The sequence below is a fragment of the Ranitomeya variabilis genome, chromosome 5, assembly GCF_051348905.1.
Source record: "Ranitomeya variabilis isolate aRanVar5 chromosome 5, aRanVar5.hap1, whole genome shotgun sequence".
Classification (NCBI taxonomy): domain Eukaryota; kingdom Metazoa; phylum Chordata; class Amphibia; order Anura; family Dendrobatidae; genus Ranitomeya; species Ranitomeya variabilis.
The window spans coordinates 48,138,762-48,164,035 of record NC_135236.1 but is presented as its reverse complement, the minus strand read 5'-3'; the positions used below and the strand labels follow the sequence as shown (position 1 = coordinate 48,164,035).

The 25,274-nt window shown below is 52.1% G+C and overlaps 1 protein-coding gene across 3 annotated transcripts; it reads left to right on the top strand.

Annotated features, from left to right (window-relative positions):
- The first annotated feature begins 1,252 nt into the window (after nucleotides 1-1,252).
- On the top strand, nucleotides 1,253-23,971 carry RFX1 (regulatory factor X1). 3 transcript variants are annotated; one of them, XM_077261825.1, is made up of 21 exons: nucleotides 1,282-1,542; nucleotides 6,506-6,703; nucleotides 6,813-6,919; nucleotides 9,770-9,853; nucleotides 10,096-10,182; nucleotides 10,287-10,352; nucleotides 10,467-10,562; nucleotides 18,278-18,372; nucleotides 18,448-18,751; nucleotides 18,842-19,023; nucleotides 19,387-19,506; nucleotides 19,811-19,926; nucleotides 20,129-20,247; nucleotides 20,328-20,428; nucleotides 20,786-20,937; nucleotides 21,350-21,447; nucleotides 21,549-21,698; nucleotides 21,924-22,132; nucleotides 22,208-22,361; nucleotides 22,739-22,784; nucleotides 22,917-23,971. In XM_077261825.1, the coding sequence occupies exons 2-21, from the start codon at nucleotides 6,532-6,534 to the stop codon at nucleotides 23,084-23,086; spliced, it is 2,628 nt and encodes an 875-aa protein (XP_077117940.1). In that variant the 5' UTR covers nucleotides 1,282-1,542; nucleotides 6,506-6,531; the 3' UTR covers nucleotides 23,087-23,971. The 3 variants fall into 3 exon arrangements, with proteins under 3 accessions (XP_077117942.1, XP_077117940.1, XP_077117941.1); XM_077261826.1 differs by lacking the exon at nucleotides 1,282-1,542 and adding an exon at nucleotides 1,768-1,895; XM_077261827.1 differs by lacking the exon at nucleotides 9,770-9,853 and having other exon boundaries at nucleotides 1,253-1,542.
- Nucleotides 23,972-25,274: the final 1,303 nt, after the last annotated feature.

Here is a 25,274-nt window from a genome sequence, read left to right as displayed (position 1 = left end):
AGGTGGGAGGTGTGTGTGGCTAGTTCGACCCGCCCAACTCTTTAAACTAGTACAGTAAGCCTCCCTCTATAAACTATACAAATACTTATGGGACTACAGGTCCCAGAACAACAATACCGCAGACTTCCTCTGCGACACATACCCGCCATTTACAATCCTACCGGATTTTGTCTCATCATCACAGTTATACCCACAACTACCATGCATTCTTATGGCCTCAATACGCCTCCGTGCATATTCTGAATAGACCATGCAGCGCCCCCTACCTGTGACAGGGGTCTATGCACTATATATATATATATATATATATATATATATATATATATATATATATATATATATACACACACATACATACACACACACACACACACACACAGGTTTAGTATCCTTGTAATGGTACCGACCCGGAAAATCACATTATTATTATTATTTATTGTTATAGTGCTATTTATTCCATGGCACTTTACAAGTGAGGAGGGGTATACATAATAAAAACAAGTACAATAATCTTAAACAATACAAGTCATAACTGGTACAGGAGGAGAGAGGACCCTGCCCGCGAAGGCTCACAATCTACACCACAAAGACAAGCCAATATAAAAGTTAAAAAACACACCCAATGGAGGAATTACAGATTTCACCCAACATTTCACCAAATTTAGCATTTTTCCCCCATTTTCCTCACTTTTCGGTAACACGAATGAGCCATAAACGAGCCCTCGTGGATGGAAAAATTAAAACGTTATGTCTCTTGGAATAAGGGGAGGAAAAAGAGACCATAGAAGAAAAAAAAGTAAACTGACCCCATCAGGAAGGAGTTAAGAGCACCAGTCGGCCCCAGTACCATAGTGCCAGCACTGAGGCCACCACAAATTGGACTTTATAACGAAGTGTAAATACTAGACGACGTGGACAACTGAAACTACAACTCCCAGAAGCCAATGCTCTGCACGCATGCGCACATATTAGTGACAGCTGGCCCCTGCCAGTCACAACATGACAGGAATCTAGCCGCGTCCAATCAGACGCAGGAAAGTTTCCATAAAATCACGGGAGGCGTGACAGGCTCTACCCAATCACGGAGTTGTAATGATGGACAGGCGCTGCACCAATCAGCGCTCACCATACCCCGGCGAGTACCGCCTTCTTTTCCTGACAGTCGTTTGTTATTTCCTAACCGGAGCTGCGCGTCACGTTGTGATTGACATATCATTCGACCAATCAGATCGCTATTCGCTCCCCCTTCGTTGACGACAAGAAGGGAGGGACGGTAGCAACAGTTGCCCGGGTGAGGGACGGAGCGGCCATAACCACGGTAGTCGTGGCGACAAGAACCCCGGCAACGGGAATCAACAACAACAACTGCCCCGACAGCCAGGGTTCGGTAACCTCGTTACATATTCGGTGTATCCGTTACCAGCAGGGTGGGGTTGGTGGTATTTTCCCACCGGGCACTCCCCGGGATCCAGCAGTGGAGAGAAGCCGGAAACCCGCGATAAGTTATCTGAGACAGCGCTGTGACAGCAAAACAGCCGCTAGGTAGGTGTCCCCGGCAGCGGCGTAAACACCGAAAACCGAGCAACACTCGGTCGTTATGACGACGTCAAACGGTTTGGCCACCCCTCCCCTTTCTAAAATGGCGGCGCCTGGTGCGAGCGGGAGAGATGAGCAGGCCGCGCGTCACCATGGAAACCTGAGAAGGAAAGGGGCAGAGCACTTATGGAGACCTCTATACAAGTGTTGATTGGCTAAATCTGTGAAGGGGCGGAGCCTGGCAAGTACTAACTAGCCGCATAATGAAGGGGGGGGGAGGCGGAAGAAACCAATGCAGTGACATGAAATGGTCTCTGCGTGTAATGTTTTCACTCGGGCAGAGTTCTGTCACTAAGGAGGTGAGGGCGAGGGCGGGAATACAGGAGCCGAGTCTGTGAGGGAACATATGGTGCACGCCTCACCTGTGACTACTGTACAGAAGCTAGTGACGGGGAGGAGGCCGCCGGCCACACTGGGTTCACAATAATCTGTGGGGCCGACCCTGCACAACGACATAATAAAGTGAGAGGAAGCTAAACGTATCATGACATATACCGTCACCTCAGCCGCCATCACATACAGCACCGTCACCTCAGCCGCCATCACATACAGCACTGTCACCACAGCCACCATCACATAGAGCACCGTCACCTCAGCCGCCATCACATACAGCACCGTCACCACAGCCGCCATCACATACAGCACCGTCACCACAGCCGCCATCAGATACAGCACCGTCACCTCAGCCGCCATCAGATACAGCACCGTCACCACAGCCGCCATCACATACAGCACTGTCACCACAGCCGCCATCACATACAGCACTGTCACCACAGCCTCCATCAGATACAGCACTGTCACCACAGCCGCCATCACATACAGCACCGTCACCTCAGCCGCCATCACATACAGCACTGTCACCTCAGCCACCATCACATACAGCAGCGTCACCTCAGCCGCCATCACATACAGCACCGTCACCACAGCCGCCATCACATACAGCACCGTCACCTCAGCCGCCATCACATACAGCACTGTCACCACAGCCGCCATCACATACAGCACTGTCACCACAGCCGCCATCAGATACAGCACCGTCACCACAGCCGCCATCACATACAGCACCGTCACCTCAGCCGCCATCACATACAGCACCGTCACCTTAGCCGCCATCACCACATACAGCACCGTCACCTCAGCCGCCATCACATACAGCACTGTCACCACAGCCGCCATCAGATACAGCACCGTCACCACAGCCGCCATCACATACAGCACCGTCACCTCAGCCGCCATCACATACAGCACCGTCACCTCAGCCGCCATCACATACAGCACCGTCATCTCAGCCGCCATCACATACAGCACCGTTACCTCAGTCGCCATCATCACATACAGCACCGTCACCTCAGCCGCCATCACATACAGCACCGTCACCTCAGCCGCCATCACATACAGCACCGTCACCTCAGCCGCCATCACATACAGCACCGTCACCTCAGCCGCCATCACATACAGCACCGTCACCTCAGCCGCCATCATCACATACAGCACCGTCATCTCAGCCGCCATCACATACAGCACCGTTACCTCAGCCGCCATCATCACATACAGCACCGTCACCTCAGCCGCCATCACATACAGCACCGTCACCTCAGCCGCCATCATCACATACAGCACCGTCATCTCAGCCACCATCAGATACAGCACCGTCACCTCAGCCGCCATCACATACAGCACCGTCACCTCAGCCGCCATCACATACAGCACTGTCACCACAGCCGCCATCACATACAGCACCGTCACCTCAGCCGCCATCATCACATACAGCACCGTCACCTCAGCCGCCATCACATACAGCACCGTCACCTCAGCCGCCATCACATACAGCACCGTCACCTCAGCCGCCATCACATACAGCACCGTCACCACAGCCGCCATCACATACAGCACCGTCACCTCAGCCGCCATCACATACAGCACCGTCACCTCAGCCGCCATCATCACATACAGCACCGTCACCTCAGCCGCCATCATCACATACAGCACCGTCACCTCAGCCGCCATCACATACACCACCGTCACCTCAGCCACCATCACATACAGCACCGTCACCTCAGCCGCCATCATCACATACAGCACCGTCACCTCAGCCGCCATCACATACAGCACCGTCACCTCAGCCGCCATCACATACAGCACCGTCACCTCAGCCGCCATCACATACAGCACCGTCACCTCAGCCGCCATCACATACACCACCGTCACCTCAGCCACCATCACATAGAGCACTGTCACCTCAGCCGCCATCATCACATACAGCACTGTCACCTCAGCCGCCATCACATACAGCACCGTCACCACAGCCGCCATCGTCACATACACCACCGTCACCTCAGCCACCATCACATACACCACCGTCACCTCAGCCACCATCACATACAGCAGCGTCACCTCAGCCACCATCACATACAGCACCGTCACCTCAGCCGCCATCAGTACAGCACCGTCACCTCAGCCACCATCACATACAGCAGTGTCACCTCAGCCGCCATCGTCACATACAGCACCGTCACCTCAGCCACCAACACATACAGCACCGTCACCTCAGCCACCATCAGTACAGCACTGTCACCTCAGCCGCCATCGTCACATACAGCCCCGTCACCTCAGCCACCATCACATACAGCACCGTCACCTCAGCCGCCATCACATAGAGCACTGTCACCTCAGCCGCCATCATCACATACAGCACTGTCACCTCAGCCACCATCACATACAGCAGCGTCACCTCAGCCACCATCACATACAGCACCGTCACCTCAGCCGCCATCAGTACAGCACCGTCACCTCAGCCACCATCACATACAGCAGTGTCACCTCAGCCGCCATCGTCACATACAGCACCGTCACCTCAGCCACCAACACATACAGCACTGTCACCTCAGCCACCATCAGTACAGCACTGTCACCTCAGCCGCCATCATCACATACAGCCCCGTCACCTCAGCCACCATCACATACAGCACCGTCACCTCAGCCACCATCACATACAGCACCGTCACCTCAGCCGCCATCACATACAGCACCGTCACCTCAGCCACCATCACATACAGCACCGTCACCTCAGCCGCCATCACATACAGCACCGTCACCTCAGCCACCATCACATAGAGCACCGTCACCTCAGCCACCATCACATAGAGCACCGTCACCTCAGCCATCACATACAGCACCGTCACCTCAGCCGCCATCACATACAGCACCGTCACCTCAGCCGCCATCACATACACGTCACCTCAGCCGCCATCATCACATACAGCACTGTCACCTCAGCCGCCATCACATACAGCACCGTCACCTCAGTCGCCATCATCACATACACCACCGTCACCTCAGCCACCATCACATACACCACCGTCACCTCAGCCACCATCACATACAGCAGCGTCACCTCAGCCACCATCACATACAGCACCGTCACCTCAGCCGCCATCAGTACAGCACCGTCACCTCAGCCACCATCACATACAGCAGTGTCACCTCAGCCGCCATTGTCACATACAGCACCGTCACCTCAGCCACCAACACATACAGCACCGTCACCTCAGCCACCATCAGTACAGCACTGTCACCTCAGCCGCCATCGTCACATACAGCACTGTCACCTCAGCCGCCATCACATACACCACCGTCACCTCAGCCGCCATCATCACATACAGCACCGTCACCTCAGCCGCCATCACATACAGCACTGTCACCTCAGCCACCATCACATACAGCAGCGTCACCTCAGCCGCCATCACATAGAGCACCGTCACCTCAGCCGCCATCACATACAGCACCGTCACCTTAGCCGCCATCACATACACCACGTCACCTCAGCCGCCATCATCACATACACCACGTCACCTCAGCCGCCATCATCACATACAGCACTGTCACCTCAGCCGCCATCACATACAGCACCGTCACCTCAGCCGCCATCACATACACCACGTCACCTCAGCCGCCATCATCACATACAGCACTGTCACCTCAGCCGTGATCACATACACCACCGTCACCTCAGCCGCCATCATCACATACAGCACTGTCACCTCAGCCGCCATCACATACAGCACCGTCACCTCAGCCGCCATCGTCACATACAGCACCGTCACCTCAGCCGCCATCACATACAGCACCGTCACCTTAGCCGCCATCACATACACCACGTCACCTCAGCCGCCATCATCACATACAGCACTGTCACCTCAGCCGTGATCACATACACCACCGTCACCTCAGCCGCCATCATCACATACAGCACTGTCACCTCAGCCGCCATCACATACAGCACCGTCACCTCAGCCGCCATCGTCACATACAGCACCGTCATGTCAGCCGCCATCACATACAGCACCATCATGTCAGCCGCCATCACATACAGCACTGTCATGTCAGCCGCCCACACATACAGCACCATCACCTCAGCCGCCATCACATACAGCACCGTCATCTCAGCCGCCATCGTCACATACAGCACCGTCACCTCAGCCGCCATCGTCGCATACAGCACCGTCACCTCAGCTGCCATCATCACATAGAGCACCGTCACCTCAGCCGCCATCACATACAGCACCCTCACCACAGCCGCCATTGTCACATACAGTACTGTCACCTCAGCTGTCATCATCACATAGAGTATCATCACGTCAGCCGCCATTGTTTCATACAGCACCGTCATCACAGCCGCCATCACATAGAGCAACGTGACTTCCCCCGCCATCATCACATTCAGCAACGTCACCTCAGGCGCTACCTTCTGGCTATACATAACAGTCAATGAGAATGGGTAGTGCTGCAGTGTAAAGAATGGGTAGTGCTGCAGTGTAAAGCATGGAGGAACGTCTTAGTTCAGCAGCACAGCCATATTTCACACTGGAGTAAATGGCTCTCATTGTGATGTTTTGTCGTGTCTCCACAGAGAGCGTGACTTGCTTGACGGCTATCATGGCTACCCAGGCCTATGTGACTGATCTCCAGGCGACGCCACCTTCCTCTGCTCAGAGCACCTCCCAGCAGTATGTAGCAGAGCTACAGGTGACTCCAGCAGCCCCCAGTGGGCAGTCAGATGGCCCGCAGACCCCGGCACCGCAGCAGTACATAGTGGTCACTGTCTCTGGTGAGTACGGGTGTAAACAAGGCGGCTCCAAACTATCACATACAAACCTGGTGGTTATGTTGCTCGGATCAGTTCATGAACGATGTACGTTGTCTCTTCTGTCCTACAGACAGCAGCATGAGAGCCAGTGATGGGGAGATGAGCCCCAGAGGGTCCTCCACCACTCAGACAGCCGTGCCCACACAGGTGGTGCAGCAAGTACAGGCAGCACAGCAGGTACCGGCCCGGGGGGTCAGACACATGTCACCTGGAGGTTTTATGTATACACGGTTACTTCGCACTTGGTTTTGATTCCTCTTCAATACCTCTGTTTGCTGCCAGCACTTGTTTACATTCTGACCTAGTACTGCTCACACAGCGGCAGGTTGGTACGGAGCAGGTCAGAGCTGTCAGACCTCGGCAGGGTACAGCTTTGTGCTGCTGTGTGGGTGTCCCATACTTGTATGATCGGGACAAGGTCAGGCCAGGTGCATAGCCTCCTAAAATACAGAAAAGGCGACAGCCTCCTAAAATACAGAAGAGGCCCAGTAATGGTGGAAAAGCGGAAGGCAAAGTGTATTAGGAAGCTGTAGAAATCAGACACAGCCTGCAAACACAGCTTTTGGGTCGTAGGACTGTTTTCTGATGCTTCTCATAGTCCTCAACATATCCATGAACATGCTTTCATCCGCCCTCCTGCCCTATGGCCTTTCATGTGCTGTAGGCCCTTCCGCTGTGCTATAGGCCCTTCCTCTGTGATGTAGGCTCCTCCTCTGCCATATAGGCCCCTTGCTGTGTGCTCTTGCTGTGTGCAGTAGGTCCTTGTTCTGTGCAGTAGGTCCTTGTTCTGTGCTGTAGGCCCTTGCTGTGTGCTGTAGGTCCTTGTTCTGTGCTGTAGGCCCTTGCTGTGTGCTGTAGGTCCTTGTTCTGTGCTGTAGGCCCTTGCTGTGTGCTGTAGGTCCTTGTTCTGTGCTGTAGGCCCTTGCTGTGTGCTGTAGGCCCTTGTTCTGTGCTGTAGGCCCTTGCTGTGTGCTGTAGGCCCTTGCTGTGTGCTGTAGGCCCTTGCTGTGTGCTGTAGGCCCTTGTTCTGTGCTGTAGGCCCTAGCTGTGTGCTGTAGGCCCTTGTTCTGTGCTGTAGGCCCTTGCTGTGTGCTCTTGTTCTGTGCTGTAGGCCCTTGCTGTGTGCTGTAGACCCTTGCTGTGTGCTGTAGGCCCTTGATCTGTACTGTAGGCCCTAGGTGTGTGCTCTTGCTGGGTGTTGTAGGCCCTTGTTCTGTGCTGTCGGCCCTTGCTGTGTGCTCTTGCTGTGTGCTGTAGGTCCTTGTTCTGTGCAGTAGGTCCTTGTTCTGTGCTGTAGGCCCTTGCTGTGTGCTGTAGGTCCTTGTTCTGTGCTGTAGGCCCTTGCTGTGTGCTGTAGGTCCTTGTTCTGTGCTGTAGGCCCTTGCTGTGTGCTGTAGGCCCTTGCTGTGTGCTGTAGGTCCTTGTTCTGTGCTGTAGGTCCTTGTTCTGTGCTGTAGGCCCTTGCTGTGTGCTGTAGGCCCTTGTTCTGTGCTGTAGGCCCTTGCTGTGTGCTGTAGGTCCTTGTTCTGTGCTGTAGGCCCTTGCTGTGTGCTGTAGGCCCTTGTTCTGTGCTGTAGGCCCTAGCTGTGTGCTGTAGGCCCTTGTTCTGTGCTGTAGGCCCTTGCTGTGTGCTCTTGTTCTGTGCTGTAGGCCCTTGCTGTGTGCTGTAGACCCTTGCTGTGTGCTGTAGGCCCTTGATCTGTACTGTAGGCCCTAGGTGTGTGCTCTTGCTGTGTGTTGTAGGCCCTTGTTCTGTGCTGTCGGCCCTTGCTGTGTGCTCTTGCTGTGTGCTGTAGGTCCTTGTTCTGTGCTGTAGGCCCTTGCTGTGTGCTCTAGCTGTGTGCTGTAGTTCCTTATTCTGTGCTGTAGGCCCTTGCTCTGCCGTATAGGCTCCTCCGCTGCCGTATAGGCCCTTGTTCTGTGCTGTAGGCCCTTGCTGTGTGCTGTAGGCCCTTGCTGTGTGCTGTAGGCCCTTGCTGTGTGCTGTAGGCCCTTGCTGTGTGCTGTAGGCCCTTGCTGTGTGCTGTAGGCCCTTGCTGTGTGCTGTAGGCCCTTGCTGCGTGCTGTAGGCACTTGCTGTGTGCTGTAGGCACTTGCTCTGTGCTGTAGGCACTTGCTGTGTGCTGTAGGCCCTTGCTCTGCCATATAGACTCCGCCTCTGCCTCTCCTGCCATATGGCCTTTCCTGAGCTGTAGGCTCCTCCACTGCCATATAGGCCCCTAGCTCTGTGCTGTAGGCCCTTGCTGTGTGCTGCAGGCCCTCGCTGTGTGCTGCGGGCCCTCGCTGTGTGCTGCGGGCCCTTGCTGTGTGCTGCGGGCCCTTGCTGTGTGCTGCAGGCCCTTGTTCTGTGCTGCAGGCCCTTGTTCTGTGCTGCAGGCCCTTGCTGTGTGCTGCAGGCCCTCGTTCTGTGCTGCAGGCCCTCGCTGTGTGCTGCAGGCCCTTGCTGTGTGCTGCAGGCCCTTGCTGTGTGCTGCAGGCCCTTGCTGTGTGCTGCAGGCCCTCGCTGTGTGCTGCAGGCCCTCGCTGTGTGCTGCAGGCCCTCGCTGTGTGCTGCAGGCCCTCGCTGTGTGCTGCAGGCCCTCGCTGTGTGCTGCAGGCCCTCGCTGTGTGCTGCAGGCCCTCGCTGTGTGCTGTAGGCCCTCGTTCTGTGCTGCAGGCTCTCGTTCTGTGCTGCAGGCCCTCGTTCTGTGCTGCAGGCCCTCGTTCTGTGCTGCAGGCCCTCGTTCTGTGCTGCAGGCCCTCGTTCTGTGCTGCAGGCCCTCGTTCTGTGCTGCAGGCCCTTGCTGTGTGCTGTAGGCCCCTCCTCCTCCACTATAAGCTCCACCTCTGCCCCGTAGGCCCCTCCTCTGCCTTGTAGGCCCCTCCTCTGCCTTGTAGGCCCCTCCTCTGCCTCGTAGGCCCCTCCTCTGCCTCGTAGGCCCCTACTTCACACTATACTATACACTCCTGGTATTTTCTCCTCCTATTCTGCGCTTTCTGCCACCACTACTCATATAGCTAACATTATCCTTTCATCTCCAATCACAGAGGCTGCTGGTACAAGCCCGGGTCCAGCCCAAAGTGACTGCAGTGTCCCCCCTGCAGCTGGCTGGAGCGTCTTTACCCCAGCAAGTATGTCACTGTGCCTCCACCTGCCACCAGTGACGCCGTCCATCATATCATCCTCATTGATAGATTATACATTGTCCTGTGTATATACATATGTCCTAGACTAGAGCCTGTATATACGTACGCTCCATGTATTCCCTGACATCCATCCATGGCATAGTGCTGTTCTGTCTGTTGCACCAGCCTTTGCAGCAGAGTAATGTGTCTGTCGGACATCTCAGCCTTCTCTCTTCCCTTGTTTATAGCGCCTGGTGGTGCAGAGTGCCCCAAAGGCGGCTCAGGTCTCCCTGGCGGTGCACACATTGCAGCAGCCGGCACTCTCTCCCCCGGAGGTAAGTGGTCCCTTAAGTGGTAAGTGCATGACCAGTCCCTTATGCCGTCCCCATAGTATGGAGCTTGGCAAGCGGCTGAGGATGAGTCCTGCTTTCTATTACAGAGCGAGAGCGTGGCCCTGAAGACGGCACAGAACCAGCCCCTGCAGGTGCACGTCGCCCCCCAAGAGGTGGGCACACAGTATTATTTCACTAAGCATTCATCTGCATTGCTGTATGGGGGCGCCTCGTCCTATTATCTTCTGGTACAAGGTCCCCTGATGGTAACTCTCCTCGTCCTCTAGTGCTCCGTTGTGCAGGCGACTCCTCAACCCCAGAAGTCTTCTCCTGTCCATCAGCTGAATGTCCAGAGTTTGCAGCACGTCCAGGGAACTTCAGAGGTACGGATGTGGGGGCTTGTGTCCTGGGGAGAATGATAGGAGCAAGATGTGGGATTTTAAGACCAATCCTTGCACAAACTGAGGGCAAACTGATATCATGTACATGTACTGGCTGGGGGTCTCCTCTATGACCTAAGATGACACATGTACTGGTTGGGGGTCTCCTTTGTGACCTGAGATGACACATGTACTGGATGGGTATCTCATCTATAACCTGAGATGACACATGTACTGGCTGGGAGTCTCCTCTATGATTTGAGATAACACATGTACTGGCTGGGGGTCTCCTCTATAACCTGAGATGACACATGTACTGGCTGGGGCTCTCCTCTACAACCTGAGATGACACATGTACTGGCTGGGGTCTCTCTATGACTCAAAATGACACATGTACTGGCTGGGGGTCTCCTCTGTGATTTGAGATAATATATTTACTGGATGTGGGTCTCCTCTATGACCTGAGATCAGACTTGTACTGGCTGGGGGTCTCCTCAATGACTCGAATATGACACATCTACTGACTAAGGGGTCTCCTCTAAGACCCGATATGACACATATACTGGTTGGGGTTCTTCTCTATGACCTGAAATCAGACATGTACTGACTGGGGGTCTCCTCTATGATTTGAGATAACACATGTACTGGCTGGGGACTCCTGCATGACCTGAGATGACAGATGTACTGGCTGGGGGTCTATGACCCGATATGACACATGTATTGGCTGGGGGTCTCCTCTATGACCCAATTTGACACATGCTGGCTGGGGGTCTCTATGATCCGATATAACACATGTACTGGCTGGAGGTCTCTTCTATGACCCGAGATGACACATGTACTGGCTGGGAGTCTCCTCTATGACCAGAGATGACACATGTACTGGCTGGAGGTCTCCTGTATGACCTGAGATGACACATGTACAGACTGGGGGTCTCCTCTATGACCTGAGATGACACATGTACTGGCTGGGGCTCTCTTCTATAAACTGAGATGACACATGTACAGACTGGGGGTCTCCTCTATGACCTGAGATGACACATGTACTGGCTGGAGGTCTCTTCTATGACCCGAGATGACACATGTACTGGCTGGGAGTCTCCTCTATGACCAGAGATGACACATGTACTGGCTGGAGGTCTCCTGTATGACCTGAGATGACACATGTACAGACTGGGGGTCTCCTCTATGACCTGAGATGACACATGTACTGGCTGGGGCTCTCTTCTATAAACTGAGATGACACATGTACAGACTGGGGGTCTCCTCTATGACCTGAGATGACACATGTACTGGCTGGGGGGTCTCTTCTATGACCCACTATGACAGATATACTGGCTGGGGGTCTCTCTATGACCCAATATGACACATGTACTTGCTGGGGGTCTCTCTATGACCCGATATGACACATGTACAGGCTGGGGATCTCCCCTGTGACCCGATATGACACATGTACTGGCTAGGGGTCTCCCCTGTGACCTGAGATGACACATGTACTGGCTAGGTGTCTCCCCTGTGACCTGAGATGACACATGTACTGGCTGGGGGTCTCCCCTGTGACCTGAGATGACATGTACTGGCTGGGGGTCTCCTCTATGACCTGAGATGACACATGTACTGGCTGGGGGTCTCTTCTGTGACCTGAGATGACACATGTACTGGCTGGGGCTCTCCTCTATAACCTGAGATGACACATGTACTGGCTGGGAGTCTCCTCTATAACCTGAGATGACACATGTACTGGCTGGGGGTCTCCTCTATGACCTGAGATGACACATGTACTGGCTGGGGGTCTCCTCTATAACCTGAGATGACACATGTACTGGCTGGGGGTCTCCTCTATGACCTGAGATGACACATGTACAGACTGGGGGTCTCCTCTATGACCTGAGATGACACATGTACTGGCTGGGGGTCTCCTCTATAACCTGAGATGACACATGTACAGACTGGGGGTCTCCTCTATGACCTGTGATGACACTTGTACTGGCTGGGGTCTCTCTATGACTCAAAATGACACATGTACTGGCTGGGGGTCTCCTCTGTGATTTGAGATAATACATTTACTGGATGGGGGGCTCCTATATGACCTGAGATCAGACTTGTACTGGCTGGGGGTCTCCTCAATGACTCGAATATGACACATCTACTGACTAAGGGGTCTCCTCTAAGACCCGATATGACACATATACTGGTTGGGGTTCTTCTCTATGACCTGAAATCAGACATGTACTGACTGGGGGTCTCCTCTATGATTTGAGATAACACATGTACTGGCTGGGGACTCCTGCATGACCTGAGATGACAGATGTACTGGCTGGGGGTCTATGACCCGATATGACACATGTATTGGCTGGGGGTCTCCTCTATGACCCAATTTGACACATGCTGGCTGGGGGTCTCTATGATCCGATATAACACATGTACTGGCTGGAGGTCTCTTCTATGACCCGAGATGACACATGTACTGGCTGGGAGTCTCCTCTATGACCAGAGATGACACATGTACTGGCTGGAGGTCTCCTGTATGACCTGAGATGACACATGTACAGACTGGGGGTCTCCTCTATGACCTGAGATGACACATGTACTGGCTGGGGCTCTCTTCTATAAACTGAGATGACACATGTACAGACTGGGGGTCTCCTCTATGACCTGAGATGACACATGTACTGGCTGGGGGGTCTCTTCTATGACCCACTATGACAGATATACTGGCTGGGGGTCTCTCTATGACCCAATATGACACATGTACTTGCTGGGGGTCTCTCTATGACCCGATATGACACATGTACAGGCTGGGGATCTCCCCTGTGACCCGATATGACACATGTACTGGCTAGGGGTCTCCCCTGTGACCTGAGATGACACATGTACTGGCTAGGTGTCTCCCCTGTGACCTGAGATGACACATGTACTGGCTGGGGGTCTCCCCTGTGACCTGAGATGACATGTACTGGCTGGGGGTCTCCTCTATGACCTGAGATGACACATGTACTGGCTGGGGGTCTCTTCTGTGACCTGAGATGACACATGTACTGGCTGGGGCTCTCCTCTATAACCTGAGATGACACATGTGCTGGCTGGGAGTCTCCTCTATAACCTGAGATGACACATGTACTGGCTGGGGGTCTCCTCTATGACCTGAGATGACACATGTACTGGCTGGGGGTCTCCTCTATAACCTGAGATGACACATGTACTGGCTGGGGGTCTCCTCTATGACCTGAGATGACACATGTACAGACTGGGGGTCTCCTCTATGACCTGAGATGACACATGTACTGGCTGGGGGTCTCCTCTATAACCTGAGATGACACATGTACTGGCTGGGGGTCTCCTCTATAACCTGAGATGACACATGTACAGACTGGGGGTCTCCTCTATGACCTGTGATGACACTTGTACTGGCTGGGGTCTCTCTATGACTCAAAATGACACATGTACTGGCTGGGGGTCTCCTCTGTGATTTGAGATAATACATTTACTGGATGGGGGGCTCCTATATGACCTGAGATCAGACTTGTACTGGCCTGGGTCTCCTCTATGACTCGAATATGACACATCTACTGGCTAAGGGGTCTCCTCTAAGACCCGATATGACACATATACTGGTTGGGGTTCTCCTCTATGACCTGAAATCAGACATGTACTGACTGGGGGTCTCCTCTATGATTTGAGATAACACATGTACTGGCTGGGGGTCTCCTCTATGACCTGAGATGACACATGTACAGACTGGGGATCTCCTCTATGACCTGAGATGACACATGTACTGGCTGGGGGTCTCCTCTATAACCTGAGATGACACATGTACTGGGGGGGTCTCCCCTGTGACCTGAGATGACACATGTACTGGCTGGGGGTCTCCTCTATAACCTGAGATGACACATGTACAGACTGGGGGTCTCCTCTATGACCTGTGATGACACATGTACTGGCTGGGGGTCTCTTCTGTGACCTGAGATGACACATGTACTGGCTGGGGCTCTCCTCTATAACCTGAGATGACACATGTACTGGCTGGGAGTCTCCTCTATAACCTGAGATGACACATGTACTGGCTGGGGGTCTCCTCTATGACCTGAGATGACACATGTACTGGCTGGGGGTCTCCTCTATAACCTGAGATGACACATGTACTGGCTGGGGGTCTCCTCTATGACCTGAGATGACACATGTACAGACTGGGGGTCTCCTCTATGACCTGAGATGACACATGTACTGGCTGGGGGTCTCCTCTATAACCTGAGATGACACATGTACTGGCTGGGGGTCTCCTCTATAACCTGAGATGACACATGTACAGACTGGGGGTCTCCTCTATGACCTGTGATGACACTTGTACTGGCTGGGGTCTCTCTATGACTCAAAATGACACATGTACTGGCTGGGGGTCTCCTCTGTGATTTGAGATAATACATTTACTGGATGGGGGGCTCCTATATGACCTGAGATCAGACTTGTACTGGCCTGGGTCTCCTCTATCACTCGAATATGACACATCTACTGGCTAAGGGGTCTCCTCTAAGACCCGATATGACACATATACTGGTTGGGGTTCTCCTCTATGACCTGAAATCAGACATGTACTGACTGGGGGTCTCCTCTATGATTTGAGATAACACATGTACTGGCTGGGGGTCTCCTCTATGACCTGAGATGACACATGTACAGACTGGGGATCTCCTCTATGACCTGAGATGACACATGTACTGGCTGGGGGTCTCCTCTATAACCTGAGATGACACATGTACTGGGGGGGTCTCCCCTGTGACCTGAGATGACACATGTACTGGCTGGGGGTCTCCTCTATAACCTGAGATGACACATGTACTGGCTGGGGGTCTCCTCTATAACCTGAGATGACACATGTACAGACTGGGGGTCTCCTCTATGACCTGTGATGACACTTGTACTGGCTGGGGTCTCTCTATGACTCAAAATGACACATGTACTGGCTGGGGGGTCTCCTCTGTGATTTGAGATAATACATTTACTGGATGGGGGTCTCCTCTATGACTTGAAGTGACACATGTATTGGCTGGAGGGGTCTCCTCTATGATTTGAGATGACACATCTACTGGCTAAGGGGTCTCCTCTAAGACCCGATATGACACATATACTGGTTGGGGTTCTTCTCTATGACCTGAAATCAGACATGTACTGACTGGGGGTCTCCTCTATGATTTGAGATAACACATGTACTGGCTGGGGACTCCTGCATGACCTGAGATGACAGATATACTGGCTGGGGGTCTATGACCCGATATGACACATGTATTGGCTGGGGGTCTCCTCTATGACCCAATTTGGCACATGCTGGCTGGGGGTCTCTATGATCCGATATAACACATGTACTGGCTGGGGGTATCTTCTATGACCTGAGATGACACATGTACTGACTGGGGGTCTCCTCTATGATTTGAAATAACACATGTACTGGCTGGGGACTCCTGCATGACCTGAGATGACAGATGTACTGGCTGGGGGTCTATGACCCGATATGACACATGTATTGGCTGGGGGTCTTTTCTATGAACTGAGATGACACGTACTGGTTGGGGGTGTCTCAATAACCCGATATGACACATGTACTGGTTGGGGGTCTCCTCTGTGACCTGAGATGACACACGTACAGGCTGGGGGTCTCCCCTGTGACCTGAGATGACACATGTACTGGCTGGGGGTCTCATCTATGATTTGAGATTACACTTGTACTGGCTGGGGGGTCTCCCCTGTGACCTGAGATGACAGACATACTGGCTGGGGGTCTCTATGATCCGATATAACACATGTACTGACTGGGGGTCTCTTCTATGACCTGAGATGACACATGTACTGGCTGGGAGTCTCCTCTATAACCTGAGATGACACATGTACTGGCTGAGGGTCTCCTCTATAACCTGAGATGACACATGTACTGGCTGGGGGTCTCCTCTATAACCTGAGATGACACATGTACTGGCTGGGGGTCTCCTCTATAACCTGAGATGACACATGTACAGACTGGGGGTCTCCTCTATGACCTGTGATGACACTTGTACTGGCTGGGCTCTCTCTATGACTCAAAATGACACATGTATTGGCTGGGGGTCTCTGTGATTTGAGATAATACATTTACTGGATGGGGGTCTCCTCTATGACCTGAGATCAGACTTGTACTGGCTGGGGGTCTCCTCTATGACTCGAATATGACACATCTACTGGCTAAGGGTTCTCCTCAAAGACCCGATATGACACATATACTGTTTGGGGTTCTTCTCTATGACCTGAAATCAGACATGTACTGACTGGGGGTCTCCTCTATGATTTGAGATGACACATGTACTGGCTGGGGACTCCTGCATGACCTGAGATGACAGATGTACTGGCTGGGGGTCTATGACCCGATATGACACATGTATTGGCTGGGGGTCTTCTCTATGAACTGAGATGACACGTGCTGGTTGGGGGTCTCTCAATAACCTGATATGACACATGTACTGGTTGGGGGTCTCCTCTGTGACCTGAGATGACACACGTACAGGCTGGGGGTCTCCCCTGTGACCTGAGATGACACATGTACTGGCTGGGGGTCTATGACCCGATATGACACATGTACTGGCTGGGGGTCTCTTCTATGACCTGAGATGACACATGTACTGGCTGGGAATCTCCTCTATGACCTGATATGACACATGTACTGGCTGGGGGTCTCCTGTATGACCTGAGATGACACATGTACTGGCTGGGGGGTCTCTTCCATGACCCACTATGACAGATATACTGGCTGGGGTCTCTCTATGACCCAGTATGACATATGTACTGGCTGAGGGTCTTCTCTATGAACTGAGATGACATGTGCTGGTTGGGGGTCTCTCAATAACCCGATATGACACATGTACTGGTTGGGGGTCTCCTCTGTGACCTGAGATGACACATGTACTGGCTGGGGGTCTCATCTATGATTTGAGATTACACTTGTACTGGCTGGGGGTCTCCCGTGACCTGAGATGACACATGTACTGGCTGGGGGTCTCCCGTGACCTGAGATGACACATGTACTGGTTGGGGGTCTCCCCTGTGACCTGAGATGACACATGTACTGGCTGAGGGTCTCCTCTATGACCAAATATGACAGATATACTGGCTTGGGGTCTCTATGACCCGATATGACACATGTACAGGCTGGGTGTCTCCCCTGTGACCTGAGTTGACACATGTACTGTCTGGGGGTGGTCAGATCGTGTAGTGGGTATCTCCGCTGATAGTACTGCCTGTATGAACGCTGTTGCTGTGTACAATGATGGCTCCAGCCATGTCTCTAACGCTCTCTTTATTCCTCAGAGCTCAGTCAGACAGTATCTGTGTAGTTCAGCCAGGATTCAGACAGATCAGGAGGAGTTAGAGATCGCACCCATCCAGTGCACGATCAGCCCAGCACAAACCTGCCACTGCATGCCTTCTTTGCCAGGGCCCAGCTCCGATTGGGTGGATCTGTTCCATTTTATACCTCATCACCTACGTTTCTCCACCCCTCTCGCAGACCACCCAAAGCAGAGAGTCACAGTTCAGAGAGTGCCACAAGTTTTGCTGTTTGGTACAGCCCCCACCGCGCTGAAAGTAGGTTCCTAGGGTAATAAGGCCACGATGTGAGGTCCGAGGAGAAAGTGGCACAGCAGGAGGCGGTATATATATCTGTATATTCTGTGAGTCTGATATATTGTCACCAATCTCAGGTCCAGCAGTTACCGCAGGTCCCTGTACAGCAATTGTATCCCGGGCAGGTCCAGTATGTGGAGGGAGGAGACACCACCTATACAACCAGCACCATGTAAGTCCTATGTCTTACATTACCTGGGAGATGTTGGAAATCTCCATGTCTTACTCGGTTCCATATTTCTTGTAGTCGCTCGGGATCCTTCTCTTATACAGAGACGCCTCTCTACAGCCAAGCCACAGGATCCACTTACTATGAATCTCAGAGTGCCACGGGCCAGGTCAGCTCCCCTACATCATCCCCCGCTGTGGCCAACAGTCCCTCCATTCCCATGTATGTATCCGGCGGACAGATCCTTGCCAACACCACACCGCCAGGGGCTTCTGGAGGAAGCGGAGGGTCAGGATCTGGGACCTATGTTATACAGGGTGGATTTATCATGGGTAACGCCACGCAGTCCTACTCGCACACCACACGTGCCTCCCCTGCCACGGTAAGAGACTCGTCCGCGCCCTCTCTGCACTCGGGGTCCCTGTATCTTCTCACCGTCCACCTCATATAACTGTTCTCCCTTTACGAGCAGGTGCAATGGCTGCTGGATAACTACGAGACGGCAGAAGGGGTGAGTCTTCCCCGGAGCACCCTGTACTGCCACTACCTGCTGCACTGCCAGGAGCAGAAACTGGAGCCCGTGAACGCCGCCTCATTTGGGAAACTCATCCGCTCTGTCTTCATGGGGCTCCGCACCCGGAGGTTGGGGACCAGGTAGAGATTATTCCGTCTGTATTATTGAGATATTGAAATATCACAGAAGTGAAAGAAAAGGGATAAGAGTGGAACAACGGTGCCTCCTTCAAGGCAGGTGTATTACCTGTTGGCAGTGCCCTCTTCCAGCAAGATAATGCCCCCGTTGCGCTGTGGACATTGTCAGGACTGGTGGGAGGAACATTAAGAGCTAGAGCTGGACCAAGGAGACGACTTGTTTTGTAATCCCCCCCCAGATCTGATCCATGGAGTCCGCACCTTGCATCATGTATAGATACCAAGAGGGGTACACTGAGGTCCATCCGAATCTCACGCTGTAATCTTACACCACAGTAACCTCTGTGCATTTTTCTTTTTTTGCAGAGGAAACTCCAAGTATCATTATTACGGTCTCCGAATTAAAGCCAGCTCCCCCCTCCTGCGCCTAATGGAGGACCAGCAGCACCTTGCCATGCGACAGCAGCCCTTCTCTCAGAAGCAGAGGTACCCGTACTCTGACCCCCTAACACCATCTGTCATGCGACCCACTAAGCTGTAAATTGAAGACAATAACACAGACCCTATCTACTCACTGAGGCCTTCTTTGAGGTGCAACTCTTTGGAGGCCTCGTTGATGTGTGTGCAGCAGTAATGTTCCCTGAGCGGTTATTACTCACCTGATCATCTTCGCCTGTCATACATCAATGGCCAAATCATGTGCAGGTCGGACCACCTCCATCTTCCGGCCACTGTGAACTGGCATGTTAGATATTATGTCTCCACCCTCACCGTTTTCTGTCTCTTCCAGAATGAAACCGATCCAGAAGATGGAGGGAATGAGTAATGGAGTTGGAGGCGTCCAGCAGGCGGCTTCTGGCCTTTCTGATATCAGCTCCCAGGTCCAGCAATACCAGCAGTTTCTGGGTAGGTCCCTTTAACCATTGCCACCTGTTTATGAGCAAAATCTACCAAGGGTGTGAATACTTCTGCAACATTTTCATTGTTCTTAAAATAATAAAGTAACTTTGCAACTAATCCGTAAATGATGTGACTGAGGGGCATTGTGTCCTTGTGCGGTCCACTATCGGTGTCAGCACTCACCGATTACTCTTGCTTCTCCTCACAGATGCCTCTCGGACACTTCCAGAGTTCGGTGACATAGACCTGCTGGGAAAACCACTTCCAGATGGCATCACCTTGGCCATTATTAAGGCCTTTCAGCTGCTGTACCGTGAGCATTGTGAGGTACCCACCCCTGATCCTGATACTACATCATCGGACATCTCTGCCCTTCACCGACACGTGACCACTATTCTGTATTGCAGGCTATTGTGGATGTGGTGGTGAATCTCCAGTTTACGTTGGTAGAGACGCTCTGGAAAACTTTCTGGAGGTTCAACCAGGCACAGCACAGTGATAACAGCATGTAAGTAGCGGAGACGGCCCTCAGACCTTCTCTATGCTCAGTCACAGCCTCTGTCATCTCTTCTCCGGGGTCTTTATGCCTTTCTGCCTCCCTTCCTCTTTCTGCCTCCATTCTTTGCACTTAAAATAAATCTCTTCCCAGTCTCCTTACACCTCTCTGTCGTGTCTCATGGCTGTCTGGTTGCCTTTCCTTGCACTCCGTCCTCAGTCCTTTACCTCCATTGCTGCCTACATCACTCGGTTACTTCATCACATCATCTACTCTTCTGACCTCCCGTCTCTGTGTCCTCCTGTCACTCATACTTCCTCCATTATCTCCTTTCTCATCTCTTATTCTCACCTCTGCCTCCTCTCTCAGAGATGATGAAGCTGAGAAACGTTTGCCCAAGGACAGCTTGGTTCTCTTGTCCAAGTATGATCCCCTGCTGAAATGGTGCCGAGACTGTGATCACCAGCTGTACCAGGGGCTCGTGGAGACACTCATTCCGGATGTCCTGCGCCCTATCCCCAGTGAGTGGTGAAAAGCCTGATGATTGTCTGCAGCGGCTCTTGCTGTGTGCACATCCATGCACTTTCCCCATACCCTGCTGATGTCTAGTAAGAGATGCCATTGTTTAGGTGAAAGTGGCAGACCACCATAACCTATGACTTCATCCTTCTGCAGGACTCCCAGAATAATCACATACTTCTGTTTAGAGTTGAATGTTATTATTCCCAGTCTTGAAAGTTGGGAAAGACAAGCAGCTGCCACACACAGCGGCACAACTTATCTAGGAAGTAGAATCGCGGAGGCACTTGAATGTTGCTCCTGCAGCTGCATCCCATCCTCCTAGTCACGATACTTACTACATCACACTAGGGAAAGGGGGAGTACAGGTGAGAAGAAATTGGTTTCATATACTCATGTACTCCTTTAATCCAGGTGCTTTAACACAAGCCATTCGTAACTTTGCCAAGAGTCTGGAGAGTTGGCTGACCAGCGCAATGATGAATATCCCTGAGGAGATGGTGAGAGTTAAGGTGAGAATAAAACATTGAACACAATGAAAGGTCGATCTTGATTGAAGTCCCTTATGGTTTCATAGACTCTCGGGGTCGTCTTCTCTCTTCTGACATATTAGGTTGGTGCGGCAAGTGCCTTTGCCCAGACTCTGCGCCGCTATACATCATTAAATCACCTGGCACAGGCGGCCCGGGCAGTGCTGCAGAATACAGCCCAGATCAACCAGATGCTCAGTGACCTCAACCGGGTAGATTTCACCAATGTGCAGGTAAGCATCGTGCCCTTCGTTGTCACTTTTGTTCTCTTTCTACAACTGGATGCTTTGAAAGAGGTGTTGTCCCACGCCGCTCTCTTTAACGTCGGCACCAATACGCAGTCGTCAGACGTAATGTCATTGCCATCACTCGCCTCCCAATGCCAAAGTACGGGGAACCAACCAAACAAAATGTGAGAAGTGAAATGTGATTGGCTGCCGTCGGTCTCCATCCCGCAGGAGCAGGCCTCGTGGGTGTGCCGCTGTGCAGACCGGGTGGTCCAGCGCCTGGAGCAGGACTTTAAGCTGACGCTGCAGCAGCAGAGCTCCCTGGAGCAGTGGGCGGTGTGGCTGGACGGAGTCGTCTCCCAGGTGCTGAAGCCTTATCAGGGCAACCCCGGATTTTCCAAAGCTGCAAAACTGTTTCTGCTCAAGTGGTCCTTCTACAGGTGCGACACACATCCTGGGGACGGGAGTAAGGGTGCGGCGCCGATTACCACACATGCTTTTCTGTCCTCCTCCAGCTCTATGGTGATTCGGGACCTCACTCTGCGCAGTGCAGCCAGTTTTGGCTCCTTTCATCTGATTCGACTCCTATATGACGAGTACATGTACTACCTGATAGAGCATCGAGTGGCTCAGGCCCGAGGAGAGACCCCCATTGCAGTCATGGGGGAGGTGAGTTATGAGTAAAAGCCATGTTTTCTATTTGTCCATCTACATTGACACATGGGGGCTTGTTTTTATTTTGCGGGAGGCATTGTACTTTTATATGACGCCATTTATTTTACCTTTATAATGCGATAGCATTGTGAGCAGACAGTCCAACTTAATGGTTAAACAGCAGCAATCCGTGCAAGATCCGGCCACATGCCAGCCATGTAACAACCAGCAACTGTCGTGTGCGAAGCGGACTCCGCTCATGAGCCCCCTCCACCAATGCGGACCCCTACACGGATGTACTGTTGCATGCATTTGCACTAAGGGGTTATTATATGCTTTCCCCCATAGCACTGAAATTTCACCCCGTCTTATTATAATCTCTTATTTTCCAGTTTGCCAATGCCGGGAGCTCATCGCACCCTATGGATCAAGACAAGGGTAGGTGTTGTGCCAGGAATAGCGCCTCTCATCTGTCAATGTCAGACCCATTTTCAGTGAATAGGAATTTGCCATCCACACTTTTTCCAAAGTCTCAGACAATACTGACATTGTCACATTACAACCCCTTAGATGAAGAAGAGGAGGAGGATGATGAGAGTGACGAGGACATCACTCACGAGCTGCCCCTCCACTCCAATGACTCTTCCAATGCCCTTGGATCCAATTCTCTCGAGCCACCCAGCAAGTTGGCCAGAACCGACGATCAGGGAATTTTTACCCAAGTCGCTCCCAACACCTAATTAACTAGTTGCAGACTGGCCAAAGATGCTCCATAACTCACGCATGGCAGAATGGATGGGACAGAGCTGGGCAGTCACCTCTGCAATCGCTCCAACAATGCACTAAGTATGTGATCACTACCAACAAGGAGAAGGGCTCTTGTGAGCTTGTTACCCCATCTGTGTACATAGACGCAGTGAGAGCTGCTCGTGTACATGGCCACCATTGTGAATACCACTCGCAGAGGCTATTGTACCGCGTGCGTGTCTATATGTATATACATAGTCCATCTATATGAGACCCCACAGTGCCAGACGGTCAATTCTCAGTGCCAAGACCGTATATATAGCAGCTATATATGCAGCAGTCTTATCCCGTGTGCTGCCAAAATGTAGGTATGCTGCTGGCCGAATTCAATGGTAATCTATAAATTAGGCTTTGGAGCTTTTCAGGTGTTGGGGAACTACAAAGCCCAGAATCCCTGCCCACTGGGCGTTGTAGTTCCACCACAGCTGCAGGGTGCCTACCTATGGTGTAAACCTCTAACGTGATCTGATTCTACTGCCTTAATCTTTCCCCGCTCCCTCCTCCCAGGCTTGTACTCCATACTGTTATCGATGCTGAATATTGTCGCAGTGGGATGCCCGCGTGCTCCACCCCACACCATGGCCTTACACGTCTCTTGTCCGTCATTCCCTTCGTGATCCGCCCATCTGTATGAGGGAGAGGAGGCATTGTATTTTGTATAAGCGATATATATATATCTATATTAGTTTTATGTTGATAACCCGGAAAGGGGAAGATGGGCGAGGGGAGGAGGGGGAATCGCGAGAAAAAACATTTTCTAACTTTTTGTATTATTTCTAAAATACACAATTAAATTTTTTTTTTGCTGTGTTCTGTAAGTTACACGAGAGCCGTTATTGAAGGGGTTATAAGCAGAGTTATCCATTCGCACAGAGGAGCGGGAGAAACATCTACCTGGCGGTGTCCACGGCTCTTCTTTAAATTAGCCACCCTGGGGCGATGTCATGCCACAACTTGCCCTATTCATTCATACCTGTGACACAGTCGCTACAAAAGGTATGATGGATGCAAAACCAGGGTACAACAATGAAGAGTTCTTCAAACGGGCTGGAAGAAGGGTGCCCAGTGATCGAATATTAATAGGATATTTAGGATGGCCCTTAAAGGGAATCTGTCTCCAGGTTTTTGCAGCCCCATCTGAGAACGGCATAATATAGGGGCAGAGATGCTGATTCCAGCGATGTGTCAATTTCCTGCAGTTTTTGTAAAAATCTGTTATCTGCCCTTCTGGTGGCAGCCATGGTTCTCACGTCCCCCAATGAAGTTATTGATTTGGCACCTAAGTCCAAATCGGCATTATCAGAGAGATTTCACTGAGGGCGTGTATTTTTTTTCCCCCAGTGAGTTGCTGCCTGCTTATGATTGGTCAGTGTCAGAAAGAGGAAGTACACGCCCCCCCAGTGAAATCTCTCTGGCAATGCCCACTTGGACTTAATTTATTTTTAACTCTTTAGATGCTGACTACTTTGATTACTAATATCTCTGCAACAAAGGTGAAAAAAAAATGATTCTGCTCTGCAGCACCTATGACATTGTGTGTCCAGTGATGAACACAAGTGCTTGTTACTCGAGTTTGCTGAGGGTGCTTGAATGATGTTTGCGTCCCCGTGGCTGCATGTTTGGCGGCTGTTAAGACAACCACAAAACATGCAGGGATTGCCTGACAAACAGGAATATCCGAGCACCCGCAGCAAACCAGGGAACGAGTACTTGCTTTCATCACTAGTGTCCATTTTAACATGAAACATTTGATGAAAGGTCCTCTTTGTTCCTCAGCTGTGACATTCGGTGATGTAGCCTCCAGCTCCTTAATTTCTGCTAAGGTCCCTTCATAGCAAAGACATTTCCGGTCTGTGCTTTGAATGGAACATAAACTGGAAGTACAGCCCACAATGCAGGAGGCGGGGCTGAGCCAGTAGTTCTCAGCATAATGATGTCCTGGGGGTGTGGCCAGTACAGCCCACAGTGCAGGAGGCGGGGCTCAGCCAACAGCTCTGCCCAGTGAATGACGTCCTGGGGTGTGTGGCCAGTACAGCCCACAGTGCAGGAGGCGGGGCTCAGCCAACAGCTCTCTGCCCAGTGAATGATGTCCTAGGAGGTGTGGCCAGTATAGCCGTCAAT

Coding starts and splice junctions, on each gene's coding strand:
- RFX1 (XM_077261825.1), top strand. CDS start 6,532: ATGGCTACCCAGGCCTATGTGACTGATCTCCAGGCGACGCCACCTTCC. Junction 6,704..6,812: donor CATAGTGGTCACTGTCTCTG/GTGAGTACGGGT, acceptor TCTGTCCTACAG/ACAGCAGCATGAGAGCCAGT. Junction 19,927..20,128: donor GCAATACCAGCAGTTTCTGG/GTAGGTCCCTTT, acceptor TTCTCCTCACAG/ATGCCTCTCGGACACTTCCA.